This window comes from Dermacentor silvarum, chromosome 8 (genome assembly GCF_013339745.2).
Source record: "Dermacentor silvarum isolate Dsil-2018 chromosome 8, BIME_Dsil_1.4, whole genome shotgun sequence".
NCBI lineage: Eukaryota > Metazoa > Arthropoda > Arachnida > Ixodida > Ixodidae > Dermacentor > Dermacentor silvarum.
The window spans coordinates 162,287,242-162,307,934 of NC_051161.1; the positions used below are offsets into that span (position 1 = coordinate 162,287,242).

General features: G+C 48.0%; 1 protein-coding gene across 2 annotated transcripts in view; it reads right to left on the reverse strand.

The window, feature by feature from the left end:
• The window catches only part of LOC119462551 (decapping and exoribonuclease protein), a 179,714-nt gene that overhangs the window by 145,493 nt on the left and 13,528 nt on the right, over nucleotides 1-20,693 (reverse strand). Inside the window, exon 1 of one of the 2 annotated variants that reach the window (XM_049672224.1) lies at nucleotides 18,540-18,644. The exons of the other annotated variant lie outside the window; for it this stretch is intronic. Within the exon in view, the coding sequence (XP_049528181.1) occupies nucleotides 18,540-18,579 (40 nt within the window). The 5' untranslated portion in view covers nucleotides 18,580-18,644. Of the gene's footprint in view, nucleotides 1-18,539; nucleotides 18,645-20,693 lie in introns of those variants that run through there. 2 annotated transcript variants of the gene reach the window in all.

Here is a 20,693-nt window from a genome sequence, read left to right on the forward strand (position 1 = left end):
TACCCGAATTGACCGAACACGTGAATTAGGTATGCGTGCTGTCACAGTCGCGGGTTTATCTTGAATGACGAATCGCACTTTTTTGTTCTAAAGTGAATTCTGTTCGTGCCAACGACAGAACCCACCACAGCTTCACTGGATTCCATCTGCACGGTAGTGTAATAGGGATCTGATTTTTTTTTTTACTTGTTACATCTAAGTTTCAATAGGCTGATTTGATCAAACATGCATGGTTTAGTAGTGGAGGCGTTAGAGGCGGGCAGGCGGTTCCAATCAATAGCTTTTTCTTGGCACGAATGTCTTGGAACAACATTTAAGCGAATAACTTGCATAGTATAGCGACCTTAATTTAGTGCTAGATGCATGCAAGATGAGCAAGGTGTAGTGGAATGATTTAAAAAGCGTAGACCGTAATTTTGCTCGTATGTTTTGTGAAAGGTGCACAAGACGAGAAACATTAGCCTAACGATCACAAAGCTGCAATATTACTTATAAAGAGACGTCGAAAGCATATTAAGACAGACTCAAGCGTGCGCGGAAGTCAACTGCAGTCGACAAACGCTTCTAGCATACCTTGCGTTCCATATCTTACACAACTATCACAAAGTGTCCCAAACACAAGGGGTATACTGCAGCTTGGATCGCGTTAAAATGTGTTATAAATTTCTGTACACTTTTATAACGAATGTTTTGGTGAAGTTGCAGAAAGAGATACTACGTTAAAATATCGTTAAACCATGCTGATCGCGTCGTTAACGTTTGGTTATTAAACATGTTCCATGAAATATTATCAGTAACGTGGACAGCAAGTTATTGTAGAAACAACACATGCATGATAAACGTCGCAAAACCTATAAAGGTTCGCTGTAAAATGATATAAAATTCCTTGTATGTCATACCAACTGGTCCAAGCATCTACGTTATCAGTGGCATAAAAGTTCGAAAAGCTACACGTGTGTGGGTATCTTTTTTTTTTTTAAAGTAAAGCCAAGTTTCTTAGCTGTGCGCGCTTGCTCAACGCGATTTATCAAGGACTACGATCAAAGGCAAACACGTTAGTGTATACGACGGGCTCTAGCCCAAATCTGATATTCACCATTGAAATGTTACAAGATCACTCCCATTGTTGATCCGAACATAATTCACTTAAGAACAAGGAAGTGTGATTCGTCATTCAAGATAAACCCGCGACTGTGACAGCACGCATACCTAATTCACGTGTTCTGTCAATTCGGCTATCTTCTCTGGACGCTACTTTGAGAGAGTTTTGCCTCGCTCACCCACTGCGTCCTCGAGAGGGCGCTAATTGTTAAGCGTGGCACAGTTTTCATGGCGAAATTTCCGAAACGAAGTTACTACGCCGACTACCTAAATACGCACAAACGGAAGGTCACATTTCAGAGGAATTTTCGCTTTGTCAAGGTCTTGGGCATTGACATTCGAAAAAAGAAAAAAAAAAAAAAAGACTTGGAGGACGCTTAAGCTTCACCTTTAAGAGTGGAACGCGATAGCGTTATCGGGCGCCGTTGACAGCGACACCGATACGGGATTTTCTGCGACACGGGGCCCGATAGAAAACAATGGTGGGCCGAACCCTGCGCTATCGCAGGGCAGAGCAATGGCTCATACCCCGTAAGCAAAGGAAAAGGGGGTTTGTGTTTGAGTTTCCGCGTAGCAGAATTATGTTTGCTCGCATATTCAAATTATTTTCTCGTACATTCAAATTACAAACCGACGCTATCATGGCTGTAGGTTGTGTGTACGCCGGACTTTACGAATTTTCTTGCGCATTTTACTTTGAGAAATTTAATTAGTTCAGTAACGTGTATGCGCCACGCGGAGTGCCTGCTTTGTGGTGGTTCGGGACGATTTTGTGTGAAGGACAACGCCGGCGGCGGCGGACGCTGACACCGGAGTTTCTGCGACACGGGGCCTTTAACGCTTTCGCGTTAAAAGTGCTGGATGCTGACACATTAAAGGAAAACTGAGACATCCACCCAAATGTAGCAATTGCTACAATGGAAACCCAACCGCTGAACTTTTACGTCATGCTGACACAGCCCTCCAAGTGCACGAATAACACTTTCTGTGTCAAAATAGCTTTAGGAATTTCAAAGAAGGCATTGAGAATAAGAGAGAGAAATACAGTCAGCGGAATGAGTTTCCAGACCGCAGAGGAAGCTGTGGAAAGCATTAGCGGGGTAATTTCTGCTCCATCAGCAGCGTCGCCATTAAAGCCCCTTGGCCTTCGAAAAAAGGCAAGAGGCTCTCGGCTACGCCAAGCGCAAGGGAGTTAAAATTACTGAAGCAGTTGTAAGAAATATTCCCTCCAGAATTTGCACAGCATATGGCGTTAAAGAGATTCCATCCCAACTCAGTTGCATCGCCAGTTGGAAGAAAACCCGCGCACAGCGGGCACTTCTTTGCTGCCGTCTCCCGTCCTTGATATCTCTGAGCCCAACAATAAAAGACGCGCAAGGCGTGCATGCGATTCTAAAGTCCAGAAAGATAGGTGCAGAATAAGGTGTGCGGTGGCCTTTGGAGCGGAATTTAGAGAGAAATTGAGCGATGAAAACACCCAAACAATTCTTGAATGCTACGCTAAGAATAAGCTGGACTGTTCAAGGCGCAGCCCAAACAAGAAAGACGTAGTGTGCGTGCGTACCGGTGGAAAAATAGAATTCATTGTGAAGCGTTTCGTGACACGGTCCTTTTGGATGCATTTGACAAAATTCATATCATCGCGCCCAGAATGCTCACCACATCGGGAGGCGTGGGTCTATATATGTTGTGTATATATACTTACATAGACTGTATATAATTTTTAATCAACTTCTAAAATATTATAATGACATAAGTTTCATTAAGAAAACTTTAGAGTAACATGAAAAACTCCCCATACAGCTTTCTCTTGCTCAGAAACATACTTTTATGAAAACTCTCGGAAAACTCTCAGAAAAACACTTTTATGTAGCGGGTATTGAGCAACAGGGCGCTGTATCCGGAGTTTTCGTGTTGCTGTGCAATTTTCTCATTGACAGTTTTCATTTAATTATAATATATGAGTTGATTATTTCAATAAGTATAACTATGTAATTATGCGGAATGCAAAAACTAATCTATCTCCAAGCGACGGCAAACAACATTGTCTTGGTTCTGGCCAGCTACGTGGCATTTGCATATTTTGCAATCTTGGTGCATGATAGTTGGGAAACTGTATATGAAAAACACAAGTGTGCCTAGAACGCCTTGTTGCGGTTCTCCTGAATTGACAGACAACTGCGTGGAAAATGAGCATGAATACAAACAAATTGCGTACGCTTAGTAAGAAACGCAGAAACCCAGGCAACTATGGAGTCCGGTAGTCCTATGGTTCGTAGCTTTGAAATTAGTTTTTTTTTAAGTATCAGAGAATCACATCTACCTATGCTGCAGTGGCGTAGCCAAGGGGGGGGTTGGGGGGGTTCAAACCCCCCCCCCCCCCGAAATTTTTTGCACCCCCCCCCCCCCCACTAACCCACCCTTTGCTCTCGTCGTTTCGCGCTGACATATTTCAAGAAACCGGTGCTACTTTCACACTTTCATTCCTGGGCGCTTCCGTTTGGGTTGGTAATTTACAGGGAATCATGTCTGCATATGGAAAAAAACTGTCACGGTGTTTGTCAAGGCCTTGACACTCTGTGAGGTTTTGGGCGCGAATGTGGCGGCCGCATTCTGAAACAACAAATGCGCAACAAATGAAGCAACAAATGCGGCAGCCGCATTTTAGATGAAGGCGAAAATGCTCGAGGCCCGTTTACTTAGATTTAGGTGCACGTTAAAGTCCCCAGGTGGTCGAAATTTCCGGTATACATTTCCGCCGCTTCCCTTCAGGTGCCGGTTAGGCCGCGTTCGCGTAGGAACTTGGTCTCGAAGCTGGCGGAAGCGGCAAAATCTTGCAAAAATCCGCCCGCCTAGGCGGCAAAACAGGCAGAAAAACAGGCGGCGAGCCCAATTGGTCTCGGACCGATTTTTTCGCCATGGCGAAGCGGAAACGTGGCGGAAAGTCGTTCTGCTCGACCGGAAGCTACACTAGCATGTAAACTTCCGGTCGTAACATTGAACATGGCACCAAAAGTGTAGGCTGCAATGCTGATCGACGCGATCAAGAACCACCCCTTGCTCTACGACAAGAGAAGCACTAAAACGTACTGTCAGCAATACTCGCGATAGTATTCAACTTCGCGCGACCGGAGGTGCGGCAACGAAGCCAACGGAGTCGCGTGACCCAACTTCTCGCGCTTTTGCAAAGCCAGGCGAACCCACCACCGCCGTTTCCGAGGTTTTCTTGTCTTCCGTTTATTCATTGTCCATTTCTAGAAAACAAGTAGGTAGAAGTATAAAAGCCATTTCTTCTTCCACTTCCATGACAGACAATAGTTAGGCAGATTCATCGTTGGCGCTCCATAATTCTCCTCGCACGTGTACGGTATGTTGCAGAAGTCGCGGGGTGCTTTTCTCGTCGCGACGATAGATTGGGAGCGTAGGTCTCACGTATAGGACGCGCAGGCTTCGGCGAGCCTCAACACAAAGGGCCAGCCCGGGTTTTAGCTTTGGTGTTCCCGTTGCCACTTTCGTGTCCTGGAGGCGCCGAAAATAATACGAAATGATGAAATGTTATTACAACTTGTAAATAAAAGCTATTAAAGAAATATAATCACGCCTAGGCAGCAACCTGTGACACAGCGCTACCGCGCCCGTGTGAGGAGAATTACAGAACGCCAACGAGGAATTCACCGAAGGTCGCAGATGACACGCGAAATTGCGCAAGATGATCACTTTTGATGACGGGTGGGTCAGTGAATGAACATACCGCTCCAAATAATGCGATAATGAGCGCCACCACGCCGACAAACGTACGCAGACTAGATGGATGTGGACGAAAGCGGCAGCGGCGGCCGCGGTGGTAGCAAAACAAATGTGAACTTGGCCATGCGCGGAAAAGATTTTCCGGCCGCTTTGGCCTTTCCGGCCGCTTTGGCCTCTCCACCCGCTTGCCGCTTCCCAAGTGTGAACGTAGCCATAGTCTGCAGCGCAAAACGTCTCTCGTTTGCGATTGCGCCCCTACGGAAGGCTGGTAGTTACTGTTGTGTTGCTGAATCTCAAACCAGCAATTACGAAAGGCTGGTAGTTGCTGTTGTGTTGTGGAATCCCAAACCAGCAATGTACACACCAAAGGGTTGATGCCAGCAGTGAAATTCCACCGACTCGCAACAGAATGCACGAAACAGACAGCCGACAAGCATGGATTACATGTGCGCAGTACAGCGTAAGTAAACTCTTGTTGCAGGCGCTGACAGTTCTCGTCGGAGTTCACGCGTCCTGATAAATTGATTATGTGCACTATGCACTGAACAAGACCGGAGTTCATTCCTGCATCACTAGTACACCAATCAGTCGAGATTCTGTGAGGTACAAGGCCGCTTCCTGTTCGCACCGGCCTAAGTGAAGCAGAAATGACTCGCACGCACTACTTAAAATGCGTACACATGCCATAACTATGCAGTGCGGTGAAATATTCTGTACAATTCTGAATCTGTTGACGTAAATGCAAATGACGGCTGCACGCTCGCACACAGCGGAAGACACAGCGGCCCATGCACTTGCCGCAGGAAATGCAAGGCGACGAAAGCTTCGTAAAAAAAGCATTACTAGTTTTTGCGCGTATTTCAGTTTTCTAGCGCAAAGACGCAGCGAACAAGCTATTGCTATGGGAGTAGGTATATACCCTGCATGGTCACACGTGCATTTTCACGTGTATAGCCGTCCTTGACTTGTGAAACGCACTTCGCCCCGACGAGGACGACACCATCTACGCTTAACGGAGATTAACAATTAATGATGTCTTCTCCGATCGGGCGGGTCGTCTCAATGATGCGTTTTCGAAGCCTGGTCTATTCAGTGGCGCGATGAGAGACGGTTGCTCCAAACGCCCACTGTACATGTCGTACTTACTGTATTATACTGAGCTTACATTACTTTTTACTTAATTTCTTCACAAGCACACAGTGCTAGAGCACTGCACGGGCCGATTTTTTCAGCCCGGGCCCGGCGCGGGCCCGTTATTACGTTGGGTGGCCCGCCCGAGCCCGATCAAAACTTTTATGGCCAGACCCGGGCCCGGCCCGGGCCCGGAAATAATCTACGTTACCCGCCCGGCCCGTCCCGCCACCCCTTTACCTTAGGCCCGAGGCCGGCCCGAGCCCGACTCTAAACCGGCCCGAACCCGGCCCGAGACCGAAAAATAATGTTTTTCAGAGTTGAGTCGCCCGAGAATAACTCACTGCACGTTACATGCACACGACCAGAAAGCCCGAGCCCGGCCCGGGCCCGGGTCAAAAAGCACACGCCGTGCCCGAGCCCAGCCCGAGCCCGTGAAAAAACAGTTCTACCCGGCCCGGCCCGGCCCACGGGCCCGGGCTTTCGGATAAGCCCGAGCCCGTGCAGTGCTCTAGCACACACACACGCGAGGGGGGAGGGGGGGTCCCATGTCTTTGATATACATACATAGAGGGTGCTTAAACTACGGATATTTATTATCGATCACGTCACGTAGAGGAAAGCAGACGCTTGCCCCCCCCCCCCCCCCCGGTCGGGCCGATGAACCCCCCCCCCCGAAAAAAATTTCTGGCTACGCCCCTGCTATGCTGACTTATCTAAAATAGTGCCGAAGTTATGAACAACTGTAGTTGGTTGAGTTACTGTAGAAAGGGCCTTTCTAAAACGGTGTTATAAAGGGAGAGTATATTTCTAACTTCAAGTAACGTGACCATATTATTGGCGATAACCTGTTCAAGTTTACAGTACAACAAAGTTAATGATGTGGGTCTATAATTCTTATTAATACGGCGACGCCTTTTGTAAGCACTGGATCAATTCGTGCCATTCTTGAGTACTAGATGTCATCAAATATGTGCAGAAAATATCTACAATATTGAGTTAGCATCTCAATATACCGGCGAGAAATGTGTTTGGTATCGTGTACGGACCAGATGACGTTTTCGGTTCTAGATTAAGTAGCGAATAACGATATAATATTGGCTTCAGAACAACTCGTATGATTGTGGCTTACAGGCTGAGGTGGGTTAGAAAACACACTGCGACAATATGCATCCCATTTTCAGCAATGTTTTGTTTATCAACAACGAACGCATCATCCTGAACAATGCGATCAACTGATTTCTTGCTTTTGGAAAGGAATTTCTAGTACTTTTGTGGGGAGCGACGAATGAAGCTAGGGAGTGTGCAATTAAAGTAGTGCCGCTCGGTGCTACTGGGATTGAGCGTGATCTGATCAGCGCTGTGCTCCAGCTGGCGTTTCAATCTTTTCACTTGAGGTGTTACACGTGTCGTATAACTCAATGGCTTTTACGACGCGCTTTCTTGATTTTGTTTGGCACGCAGTTTTCAAGGCAGTAGGCGAACAAATCTTCTCGAAAGTTCATTTGCCTCACCTCTTCGAAAGTCACTGAGCTGCAAGTTAAGGAAGTCCAGGACACTTTCGTCATTTTCCCGCAAAACATCTTTGATCGCAATTGAAGCAACAGATAGTGTCTGTGCCCCCCAAGAGAACATAAAAAAGTACTATTTCATGGTCAGGCAGTCCACGTTCCACGTTTATCGAGTAATGTTCAATAGATCGGCTAACAAAAATAAGATAAACAGTGGAACCACAGTTGCATGCCTTGAATTCGGGTGGGCTTCTAAACTACCTGTTGAACGTCAGCAGTAAGGATAATGTAAGACATGCACGCTCAGTTCAGTATTAGGAAACAGATGTTTCAAGTCAACACCTATCGGAATAAGCTCTCCAGCCGAGATAGCTTTCTCATTACCAAATTAAACCTAGTGTTGCCATAGGTGACACAAAAACTCTGGGGGCAAGTCGGGCGCGCGATAGTACAAAAGGCGCGCCAAGAGTACAAAAGATCGTCGCCAACGTGACAATTTGAGCGTGATGCACTAATGATTTTCAGTTTGGTGGGCTGGAAAAGCAAATTTTTTCACCAGGATGGCCACTCCAGCTCCTCCTGATGGTCTGTCACGCCGAAACATTTCATCAGAAGGCGGGAAAACGTCTGCATAATCAATATTTATTTATTTATTTTCTATACTGTGAGCCCTTTCGGGCTGTTACAGAGTGGGGAAATTCACAACACTGAGAGCGAATATACAAACAGCGCAATACAAGCAGCGCAATGCAAACTGAAAGCAAAATTAAATAAACAGCATACAACGGCATAAACCAACCAGCAGCAGAAACAGCGCAGTACAACGCCATATGAAAAAATAAACATTAAATTTAGACATATAATGATTCTATGTTTCTTTCAAGACTCGCAAGCAAATTTGTACCGTGAAATGTTTCTGAGTTATATCATCGCGTAACTAAGTTTCCGTTGTTACAACCATGTGCAACTGTGGCGCTCACATAGCTATCGAAAAAGGAAGTCCTTCGACGCTCCACACGAGCTCCGTGCGGATGTGGATCCCGCCGCGAGGAGGTTGCGTTAAGAAGGATACGTGTGGGTGATGCATTGACGCCCGCTGCAACTTGGTTATGGGCTCCAGTACGTAGGCCTGGCCTAGCTGCCCTCGCAGATCTAGGGCACCTCTTGTGGAAATCATGGAGGCGCCACTACCTGTCAAATGTGGGGCTACACCTAAGCTGCCCACTTGACTACCATCTGTGGATCTATGGTCGGCACCATACATTCTTATTAAATTTCATCGTACGTAACCATCTATACATGCATATATAACTTGCACGCGCCAAGCGTTTTATGCCACCGGGCAAACTTTCGAATAAAGATAGTTATGTGGAGTTATTACTAAAAAAGATGGCTTCAAGTTGAGTAGTTCTGTTCCCGATGCTATGCATTTATGTTCATAATTCGTAACTCCTTATTACAGAGTAATTGGCATCATTCTTTGTTCGTTCTTCTTTATTGACTGTAATTTGATTCTCGCGTTAGTGTTTTCATCCCAGAAGCAAAATTCCGCCTCCATTTCATCCTATGAAAGTGGATGTACAGCGAAACTGGTGCAGACGTTAGATAAGTACCAGCCCCCCAACTTACGCTAGACGACGCTACACAAGCGCCATCACCACGAGCGATAAGTCACGCGCGTAAGCACGTGTGCGGAAATGCAGCATGTAATACATCCTCATTCTTCTAGGCCGTCCGCCGAGCACAAATGCCTTATTGAACTAAATTAGTGTTTAAAAGTAAATTGCGTCAGAAAATAAGACGGCAAATGCCACGCCCTGTGGGAATCGATGTGATACGAAGCAGTGTGCGGGGAGCCTGCCAAGTTAACGAAACGACCATCAGAGCACCAAGACATAGGTGGCTGATCCATGACCTACATGGCACGCATATCATGACATTCATGTCATGACCAATCATTTTTGTCCGAACCCATTCCAGTGGTTTATAAGTGGTAATAATTTTTCGCTGAGTCACTGATATTTTTTGCAGGGTCATGCTCATGACTACGACTTCTACCACCATCCTTTAGTGTTTCCTTCGCATAGTACCCACGTCCGAACCCATTTCAGTGGTTTTCGAGTGTTAATCTTTTTGGCAGAGTTATTGTCATTTTTTCTGAGTCATGCTCATGACTATGTCTTCTAACAGCATCCTTTAGTGTTTCTTTTGTAGCGCCCACCGACGCCGCAGCGCGGAGCACTTTGTTTGGCGCTCTCAGCCGGTGCCTTGGCGCCGGCTGTTAAAGGAGAAAATAAAGATTCGCAGCGCGTGCTCGAGGCGCAAGCTCGGCACGCGCAGTGTCGTTCTAGAAGCCAGCCACGCTGGTCGTCGCAGCCGCCGCTCCGCTAGCCGCCTTCGCCCTTGTGAGTAGGGAACGACGGCTCGGCTCGTTCGCCGCCGTCACGTCCCTCCTACAGTGGGGACCCGGGAGAACGCGCCCTGCACCGAGCGACACGCTGCCATGGCCGGAGCCGCATTTCGACCCACCACTGTCACCGTTCTCGTCCAGCTACGTCGGCGCATGGTTCGCCCAGTTCGAGGCGGCTCTGGAGCTGAACCACATATGGATCCTCGACGTCCTGCCGCTTGCTCTCCAGCTCCACCTCGGCGTTCCATAGACTGGCACGCGCCCGTACGACGAACTGCGGCAGTCTGTTCTCAACTTCTACGGCGCTGCCTACCGCCCTCTTCCAGAGTTTGACCACAGGGTACACGACTCATCTCCGCCGGCGTCGCCCTGCTGCAGCAGCTTTGCGAGCCCTGACTCCGCTTGCAGTTGAGCCGCCACTCTCCCCTTTTCATCCATAGCGGGCGCGCCGTTATCAGATGCGACCGTTATCATCCATGACTGAAGAAAGAGAGCGCGCGTCGGTAACGAACGCCCTTGTGCACCGACCGTTATCATCCATGGCTGAAGAGAGAAAGAGAGAGTGCGTCGGGAACAAACGCCCTTGTAAAACCCCTTGATGTTAGAAAGTAGCGAAACGCTTTGATCTACGCCGCACCACCCTCGCCGGCGCGGTCAACCTCCTCTTTTTCTCCCCCTCTTTAGGCCGTTTCACATGGCGCGATTGGGGCGAAAAAAATCGTTCTGTCGCGCACGTCTCAGAGCGATTTTCGCTGGCAGCTTTCACATGCGTCTTTGACCGCGCGATTTCCGTCGCAGCGACGCCCAAGGTTGCTCCCTGCTCACAAAGTATCCATGCCTGCATCGTTAAATAAAAACAACATGGAAACTAGTCAAATATTACAATTTCATAATATTTTTTTGAAAATAGAATATTACACAATTTTTCAGCCTTTAAACGCGTTGAGACTGCGATCGCTTAGTCCGCTGTTGCGGCTAGTGAAAATGCTGCACAAACCGCATAAGCATGCGGCGTGGTGGGGTGGTCTTGTTTTGTACACTCTAATTGTGTTGTTGCGCTACGATGGAAGCCACAATTAACTCTTCTCCTGGAGGATTATTTGCCTCTGCAAGTGTCTGGCACGATTTGTAGCAAAGAAGACGTTGACGACGGCGACGATCGTGAGGGTACGTGCCGTATGGTGAAGGCGGCGTCAGCTCCCGACCTGGATAGCATGCAGCTTCTCCTTTTAAATGAATTGTGCGAGCCGGAGAAAACAAATTGTTGATGAAGCTCTTGAGCCACAGGCGCTGGTGGGTACGCTCTGATAAACATCATTGAAACTGGTGCGCGACATTGCTCCGCTGAGCTTCCAACACGCGGTAAAACAGCAAAGTGCCTATTTCGACGGCGCTTGCTGTTACGTCACGTTGCTCCGCCCACATCGCGCCGATCGCTGCGACTCAGCGACGGAAATTCCAACATGTTGGAATCCCGTCGCGGAGAGCCTGCGACGTCGCGGCGGTCGCTGAGCGACGGAATTCGCTGTGTCGCTGTGTGAAAATCGCGCCATGTGAAACGGCCTTTTCGCGGAGGCAGCGCATCCGCCACGCTGAATGGCTGCGGCGCTCGAGACTACCCCGTCAGGTGACCCTGACGTCACGAATACAGCGCGAAACTTGCTTTCGCGCGCCTTTAGTTTCTCCCGCTCGCCATGAGCAGTCCAAGTGGTGGTCGCCCTGCCGCTCCGAACGTGTGTTTCCCAAGTTTTTCCATCCTTTCGTAGGAATCTGAGATTCGTTCTCCGTGAAAATGCCTTGCTGCTGCGCGTTTCAATGCAGCAGCAGGCCAGAGAAAGGGCAAGCCTTATTTTATATCCCCCGAGGTGAACGGAATGTCGTGCGTCGGAAGCAGTGGCTCCATAACATCGGGAGAAGGGATTTCGCCCCTTTTAAGCACGCCGTTCTTTGCGAGGTGAATGTTGCAGTTTTCCTCATATTTGTGGATGAAGTTGCATGAAGATTTGAATGCTGTTCGCATAGCCGGACTCTTCGTTCAGTTTAATACAGAGCACCGATAACTGTGCATATAGTTTTTTTTAAGTGAGTCGGCTGAAATTTTCGTTGACTCTTCGAGCCGTGACAAAGCTTTTTGTGTTTTCGCGTGTGCGTTAGTTTTCATATGTATGTAATTTGTGAGGTAATACCTGTAACTCATATTTTGTAGTTGTGTGCGTGTGTGTGTGCGTGTTTGTGTATGTGCGTGCTTGTGTGCGTGTATGTGTGTGCATGTGTGTGCGCACGTGTGTGTGTGGGCGTGATCCTTGCGCCTGATACTTGTGAAGCCAAGGAACTATTTTACTCTTATTGCGTGCTTATTGTATCTTTGAAGGTTTCAATACTGCGAGCATTTTTTTTTCTTTATGTACTTTATGTTGCGAAGGCATGAACCGCAATATATAGGTAGATAAGTGGTATTATGTATTATTCGCGCATGCTCATTAAGTACAAGCCACGCACTTCTAATAATCTCCCTCAATTCTGATAAACTTGACATCTTGAAGTCTGTAAGTTAACTATCAAGTGCCAGTCTTAGCAGCTTCCGTGTAAGCAATCAGCCTTTTTTTTTTGAGAGAGAGAGAGACTTAGGTTACTCCCAGAGGTGATGGAATGTAATTTCTCGTCGTTTCATAGTGACGGGATACAGGCGCGTGTGTAAAGTTCTATGTCGGCTGTTTCGCAAACACAGCACGTATTTCGCACAGTGGCATTGGTACAAAGGCTTTTGGCCGACTCATTTTGGCGAATTCACTTTAAGTAAACTATCACATTCCTTCTTGGTTACCTTCTCTGAGCCTTTTAAGAGCGAAGATAGTGAACCAAATTCTCGTTTATACTCTACGCTGCTTATATTGTATGCACCCAATACACCTCCGCGTTACGGACAACCGAAGTGGCGACGTAGAGGTAAACAGCTCAGCCACTGCTTGGTACTCATTTTTCGGAGCGCTTCCGCTTGTATTTATTGAAGCGTCCTAAAAAAATGGCACGACGTTCTATCGGAAACGTACTTTCGTCATGACAGTTTCACAAGGGATAAATTCCCATACAACGCTTCAAAGAGCCGAAAAAACAAGCGCGCGCATTGATTCTAATGCGGCTGCAGCGAGCAACTGGAGGGTTCAGCGCCGCGCCGGCCCGGTGAGGGGGAGAAATCCGAGGAGAATTGAGGAGGAAAGCGCGCGCGTGGGGGAGAGTGTCGCTACTTTCTAACATCAAGGGGCTTTAACGCCCTTGTGCAGCGCAGCGCCCCTAGAGGACTCCATGCCAACCAGAGCTACGGACGACGACGACTACGAGGAGGGGGGTACAATTAAGGCTCGGTTCTAAGGTGCTTCGCCCCTAAAAAGGGTATGAAATAGAACCAGGTGGAAAAGGAGCTGGTGCTAGAGCACTGCACGGGCCCGGGCCGTTCGAAGCATTTCCCGGCGAGCACGGGTCAGGCTCGGCCATGAGGCCGCTGGCCCGGGCCGCACAGAAAATAGGAAAACAGGTGAGGTTCTAGTTCTTTTCGTTTCCTGAAAAACAAACATAGCCTCCGCGTCAGGAAAAATAAATGATACAAAAAAAGAAAAGAAAGCGCACTTTTGCGATTGCAATAGAACAAGTCTCGACACTATTATAGTATTTTAGTGCTAACGCAAGCAGTGTCTCTTTCTGCTGGTTCGTTTATTTAGGGTGTAATGCTCGTGAATTCGCCTGTTAATATATATATATATATATATATATATATATATATATATATATATATTGTAGCGAAGAGAGACGCTAGTGGGTCCGGCTCTTGTGGGCCCAGACGCTCGTGGGTCTAGCGCTTTTGCTCGCAACGGCGCTCGTGCTTAAAAGCTGTGTCTCGTTTGACTGTCGACGCTGCGCTGCTCCGATCTGTAATAAACCCTTTTACAATGGGTGGAGGTGCTGCGCCCTCAAAACCTGCACCCTGGAACTTCTTCCCGCACCGTACCTTCGACCATGCCTGAAGAAGCCTCCCAACAAGTGCCTCCCCCTGCACCGGCACCGTGCTCTGGTGTGCCTCGTCACAGGGACCCTGCCATCTTCACAGGCGCTGATGACACCGACGTTGAAGATTGGCTAACGACCTACGAGCGGGTAAGCGCCCACAATAAATGGGACGAAGCCGCTAAGCTCAGCAACGTGCTCTTCTACCTCACGGGTGTAGCCAGCTTATGGTACAACAACCATGAAACGGATTTTCCGACGTGGTCCGACTTCAAGACGTCTTTTGTGGATGTTTTTGGTCGCCCTGCTGTTCGTAAGCTGCGCGCCGAACAGTGTTTGCGGGAACGAGCTCAGCAAGTCGGTGAATCCTTCACAAGCTACATCGAAGACATCCTGGACTTATGCAGGAAAGTCAACGCGACCATGTCGGAGTCAGATAAGATCAGCAATGTAATGAAAGGCATAGAAGACGATGCCTTCAACATGCTGCTTGCCAAAAATCCTCGCACGGTGGCAGAGATAATTACACTGTGCCAAAGTTAGGAGGAGCTACGAAGGCAGCGGTCATTGACCCGTCGCGCGACGAACACATTGACATCGCGCGACGAACACCTCGCTGGCTTGACGGCCATTTCTGAGCAGTCAGCGTTGATGGCAGAAATGAAGGCGTTCATGCGCGAGGAAATCGCACGCCAGCTCTCCTTGATGTCCTTTGCACAATCGCAACCCGTACAAGAGCCCACGTCGAGTTTTGAGCCCCCGCTCCCCCGCGCCATTGCGCACGAACTCAACGAGGTTTTGCCTGAGCGCCGCCAACATGTTCCTGCGGCCGCACCTCTCCGCTACGCCGAAGTCGTCGCCAGGCCCCAACAGATCCCTCCGGCTGCACCACTCAGCTACGCGGAAGTCGTCGTCAGGCCCCAACAGATCCCTCCGGATGCGCCACTCAGCTACGCGGAAGTAGTAACCATGCTGGCCCCACCCCTTCCCTCAAGGTGGGCCTCTCACTTACGCCGACGTCTTGGCTCTGCCCCGACCACAGCCCGCCATGCCACCATATCACCAGCCGCCCCGCACAGCGTGTCCTCCTACATGGACGGCGCCCACCACAGCGAATCGGTGGCGTACGTCTGAGTCTGACAACCGGCCTATCTGTTTTGTGTGCGGCTACGCAGGCCACGTCGCTCGCTACTGTAATCGCGTGCAGTCGCCTAGCGCTACAACATATGCGCCAAGTCGTATGGTCGGTTCTCCCCGCCCATATTACGACGACCCTTCGGCATCGTCACCTACGTTCCGCCCAAAGCCCAATACCCGCCGCTCACCTTCTCCACGCCGACGCTCGCTATCACCGATGCGGCCTGGTCCCGCAGCTCGGGAAGAGAAAAACTAATCGTCGCAGTCCACGAGGCAAGGGCTGCGACGCCGGCGAAGCACGAAAGTCATCAGGATAGCTCGACGAATGTGATAGACGTGTTTGTTGATGGTGTTCACACATCTGCACTCATAGACACCGGCCCCGCAGGGGCGTCTGCGTAAGCAGGCGTTTGGTGTGTTGCGACACCACGTACCCGAGCACATGAGAGTTGGCCCCTCCCGCGTGTAGCCGTGCGCGGCTTAGCCGTGTCCGGGGAAAAGAGGATCCTGGAGGTTGAGCCGATGCCGGGTGTTTGGACCTTTACGGCCCCTCGGTGGAGGCAACACACCTCTTTGGCCTCCGCTTCGCGTAGACGGCACCCCCGGACTGACCCACCCGGGGGAAATCGGTAGTCGCCTTTTCCATTCTCTCTCTCCCCAATCTTCGTCTCTCTCATACTTTTTCGCCTTTCCTGTCTTCTACTCTCTTCCATTTACTTCCTTTTTTCGCTGGCGGCAAGGGTTAACCGTGTGTGGCTACCCTACCTTGGGTACACCATATTTGGTTATAGTAGCGGCGTACGACTGGCGTCGTGCAGACTTGTGTACAAGCTCTGCCGCGTCCTCTCGTTGGGCTCCATGGTGGGTGGTCGGCGCTGTTGCCGAATATACACACCTTCTTATGGCAGCGCAAACCTCTGTTGTCTATGATCGGCCTCTGAAAAGAGGCCGCACCGAAGCAACGTTCCAGTTCTCCTTTCGGAGCAACACCCCAACATTCCCCAAGTACCATGTAGTCCATAGTGAAAACAACACACCCGTAAGAAAGCTCTCCCCTTTCCTGGTGGCCAAGTGCCTAAAAGACAAAATTGGACCGACATATAAAGCCTCAAAAATGTCTAGCGGGGACCTCCTCCTAGAACTAAATGACAAAGACCAAGTACAAATGCTCTCGGAACTTACCAGTATTGGCGATGCCACAGTTACAATTTCAGCCCACAGAACTCTAAATACAAGCAGGGGTGTGATATCCGAGGAGGACTTCCTTGGCTTGAGCGATGAAGAACTGCTGGAGGGTTTCCAGGAACAAAACGTGACCAAAGTACAAAGAATTGTCATCCGCAGAAATGATCAAGAAATTCCCACAAAACATGTTATACTCACCTTTGGAACAAGCGAAATGCCTACCTCTCTCAATGCAGGATATGTAAAAGTAAATGTCAGGCCATATATCCCGAACCCCAGACGATGTTTCAAGTGTCAAAGGTTTGGACATGCTTCACATGCATGCCGAGGACAAACAACCTGTGCTAAATGCAGCTCAAATGAACATCAATCTGACAATTGCACTTCTTCTCTACACTGTGTAAACTGCAAAGGGGACCATGCAGCTTACTCGCGGTCCTGTCCTTGCTGGAAAAAAGAAAAAGAAGTAATTGCACTAACTGTGAAAGAAAAAATCTCGTTCTACGAAGCTAGAAAGCGATTGTCTTACCTTTCTAGAAGAAGTTATGCCGAAGTGACGCAGGTGGGGGCAGCGTCACAGAGGCCTCGGGAGTCCTGCGGGCCCACACACAGTGGTCCTGCAGTCACCCCTCCCGCCCCCGTGGTGGAAGCAGTCAGCGCTGCTCCACCCTCTTCGAAGAGCCCGCAGACACCAGTCTCGCAGGGCCCTAAAATCAATCGAACCCCAAGGCCCGAGACACGTGTCTCGGCGCCCAACTCTCGGTCCTCCAGCGCCTCAGGGAGAGCGATGGAGGTCGACTCAAAAACCCCGGTGTCGTCGACGCCGAAGGACAAGCGCTCTCTCGAGCGCGCAAAGAGGGACAAAGTCCCAATAACCACACTAATTAAGAAAGTGGTAACCTAAAGGTTATCGCTCCTTTGTATTAGCCTTCTCCACATCTATGTCACCTAACATCTTATTCAATCGTAATGCCATCTTTTACCTTTCAGTCTTAAAATGGCTTTTATTATCCACTGGAACTGCAGAGGACTATTACGCAACTTAGGTGACATCAAAGACATGCTAAATAACTTCTCTCCTGTAGCCTTGTGCTTGCAGGAAACAAACCTAGGCGAAAAACATAAAATTTTTTAAAAGGCTACACTGTGGTACGGCGCGACCGTACCCAGGCGAGCCGGCTTTCGGGTGGTGTAGCCATTGTTCTGCAGGGAGGTATAGCAGCCAGAGAAATTGCCATTAACAGTCACATAGAAGCCGTTGCTGTCACCATTTTAGCACACAAAACCATCACCATTTGCTCACTATACATTCCACCACACGCACATTTTACTGTAAGAGACCTAGAGTTAATTTTAAACCAGCTACCCGAACCTTTTTTAATAGCGGGTGATTTTAACACACATAACACGTTATGGGGTAGTAAAACAAACGACACCAGGGGACAAACACTTGAAGATTTTATCTTAACAAATGACATATGCCTTTTAAACACTGGCGCTGCAACTTACTGCTCCCCAAGCACAGGAGCTATGAGCTGTCTTGATCTGGCGCTGTGCTCCCCATCCATCTTTGACGACTTCCAATGGAGTGTAATCGACAATCCCTACGGTAGTGACCATATGCCTTCTATCATTCAAAAAACATCCCTTCTCCCTACCACACCATCAAGATCACCCCGTTGGAAACTCCATCTAGCAGACTGGCCTCTCTTCACGGAAAAGGCCAGTCTGGATGACATACCAGATAGTCTAAATATAGATGAACTAAATGAAAAAATTACTGCCTGTATACTTGCTGCAGCAGAACAGACAATACCTCAATCCTCTGGCTTTTTAGGAAGTAAATTAAAACCCTGGTGGACGAACGGATGTACAGAAACTAAAAAGCTACAAAACAAAGCGTGGGGTATCTTTCGGCGATACCCAACACAAGATAACCTCCTATTTTTCAAAAAAGCAAAAGCGAAAGCCAGGTACACACGCAGGCAAGCCGAAAGACAGTCATGGAAAAATTATGTATCATCCATAAATAGCTCGATAACATCCAAAAGAATGTGGGATCAACTTGGTAAGTTTAGAGGGAACTACACTCCTTACACGATCCCCATACTCTCACCTCCAGGCAAGCAAACAAACTTAGAAGAACAAGCAAATATATTAGGGCAGCATTTCCATAACATATCAAGCTCAGTAAACTACTCTCCTAAATTTCAAAGATATAAGCAATCAGCAGAAAAACAAAAGCTTCCGACAACAGGAAGTTCCGAGAGATCGTATAACGCCCCCTTAACACTCCAAGAAATCAACAGAGTACTCACTACTAGCAAAAAGACAGCACCCGGTCTGGACAGAGTGCATTATGCAATGCTCGCACACCTATCCCCTAAAGCAGTGGAGACCTTGCTTCGTTTCTTCAATGTAATCTGGGAAAAGGGAAAAATGCCAAATGAATGGAAGAAAGCTATTATAGTCCCTTTCTTGAAAGCTGGAAAACATCCCACAACAGCAACCAGCTACAGACCTATAGCACTCACAAGCTGTCTTGCAAAGTCATTTGAAACAGTTATAAACATAAGATTGACATAAGTCCTTGAAACCGAGAACCTGCTGGACAACCACCAGAGTGGGTACAAGAAAGGTTGCTCTACAACAGACCACCTAGTTCGGTTAGAACACGAGATACGTACTGCTTTTCTACACAAACAGTACTGTCTCACAGTCTTCTTCGACTTAGAAAAAGCGTACGACACAACATGGAGGTTTGGTATTTTGAGGGATTTAGCGGATTTAGGGATCCGCGGTAGAATGCTTAAATGTCTAGCTGATTTCATGTCCGACCGAACCTTTCAAGTGCGTTTAGGAACGGTGCTGTCACGCATATTCATTCAGGAAAATGGTGTGCCACAGGGATGTGTATTAAGCACAACACTGTTTGTCGTAAAAATGAACTCCGTAAATAATGTAATCCCACCCTCTGTAATGCACTCGTTATATGTGGATGATCTACAAATTGCGTGTCGTGCATCGAACATGGCAACCTGCGAACGGCAAACTCAAATCGCATTAAACAAGCTCACACAGTGGGCATCTGAAAACGGTTTTCGTTTCTCAACGGAAAAAACTATTAGTGTTGTCTTTTCACAAAAAAGAGGCCTACAACCAGATCCCATCCTTAAGTTACAGGAAGCCGTCCTACCGGTAAAACAAGAACACAAGTTTCTGGGTATTCTGTTTGATAAAAAGTTGAACTTTCTGGCCCACATAAATTGTCTTAAAATTAAAGGGAATAATGCACTTAACATCCTCAAAGTCTTGTCCCGGAAGCGCTGGGGCTCTGACCGTAAATGCCTGCTACACATATACCGCTCTTTAGTACGCAGCATATTAGACTATGGTAGCATCATATATGGTTCAGCCAGACCATCTTACATCCGACGACTTGACCCAATTCATAACCTTGGACTGCGACTGGCAAGTGGTGCTTACAGAACATCACCTGTCCAGAGTCTATACACTGAATGTAATGAGCCTCCTTTACAGCAGCGCAGGGCGCTACTAACGTTTTCCTATATACTCAGAATCCAGTCATCACCAGAACATATATGCTACAACATCGTCACACAGTGCAACTCATGCTTACACTACACAAATAAACCGAACATGATTAGACCACTTCTGCTGCGATATGAGGAATACTGTCGCGATTATGACATTCCTCTTGAGGTCCTTCAGGTTGCTAAAAGGCCACAACGATTACCCCCGTGGTGCGAACTCATACAGTTATGTGACTGGGCATTAACCCCTCTAAAGAAAAATGACACCCCGCACGAACACATCATACAAGAATTCCGCGCTCTTCAGCAGAAATATAAAAATTACATGGAATTTTACACGGATGGCTCTAAAACAAAAGAACACGTTGGAGTGGGGATCGTGACAAAAAATTACGAAACAAGCATTAGACTACCACAGCACGCCTCAGTTTACACGGCCGAGGTCTACGCAATATGGACCGTAGTTAAAAAGATCATCGCTGACAAACACGAAAACACAGTCATATACACTGATTCCTTAAGCACACTGAAGGCTCTACATGTGAAATCTGAATGTGAACCCCTATTAGGGGATATTTTAAATCTGGTAACATCAAACAAGTATGGCAGATCAATCAGGTTTTGCTGGGTACCAAGCCATGTTGGAATACCGGGTAATGAAGAAGCTGATAGATGCGCGTCAATGGCAGCACACAAAGACATAACAAACACAACACTCCCATATAGAGATTGTATCCGTGCGATTCGGAAGGCCTTGAGGTCAAAATGGCAACACGAATGGGATCATTATACCAACAACAAGTTACATCTCACTAAACCCGTACTTGGCGAATGGAAGTCATGTAGTCATCAGGAACGGTTCATTGAAGTAGTCTTATGTCGACTACGGATTGGGCACACACACCTCACACACAACTT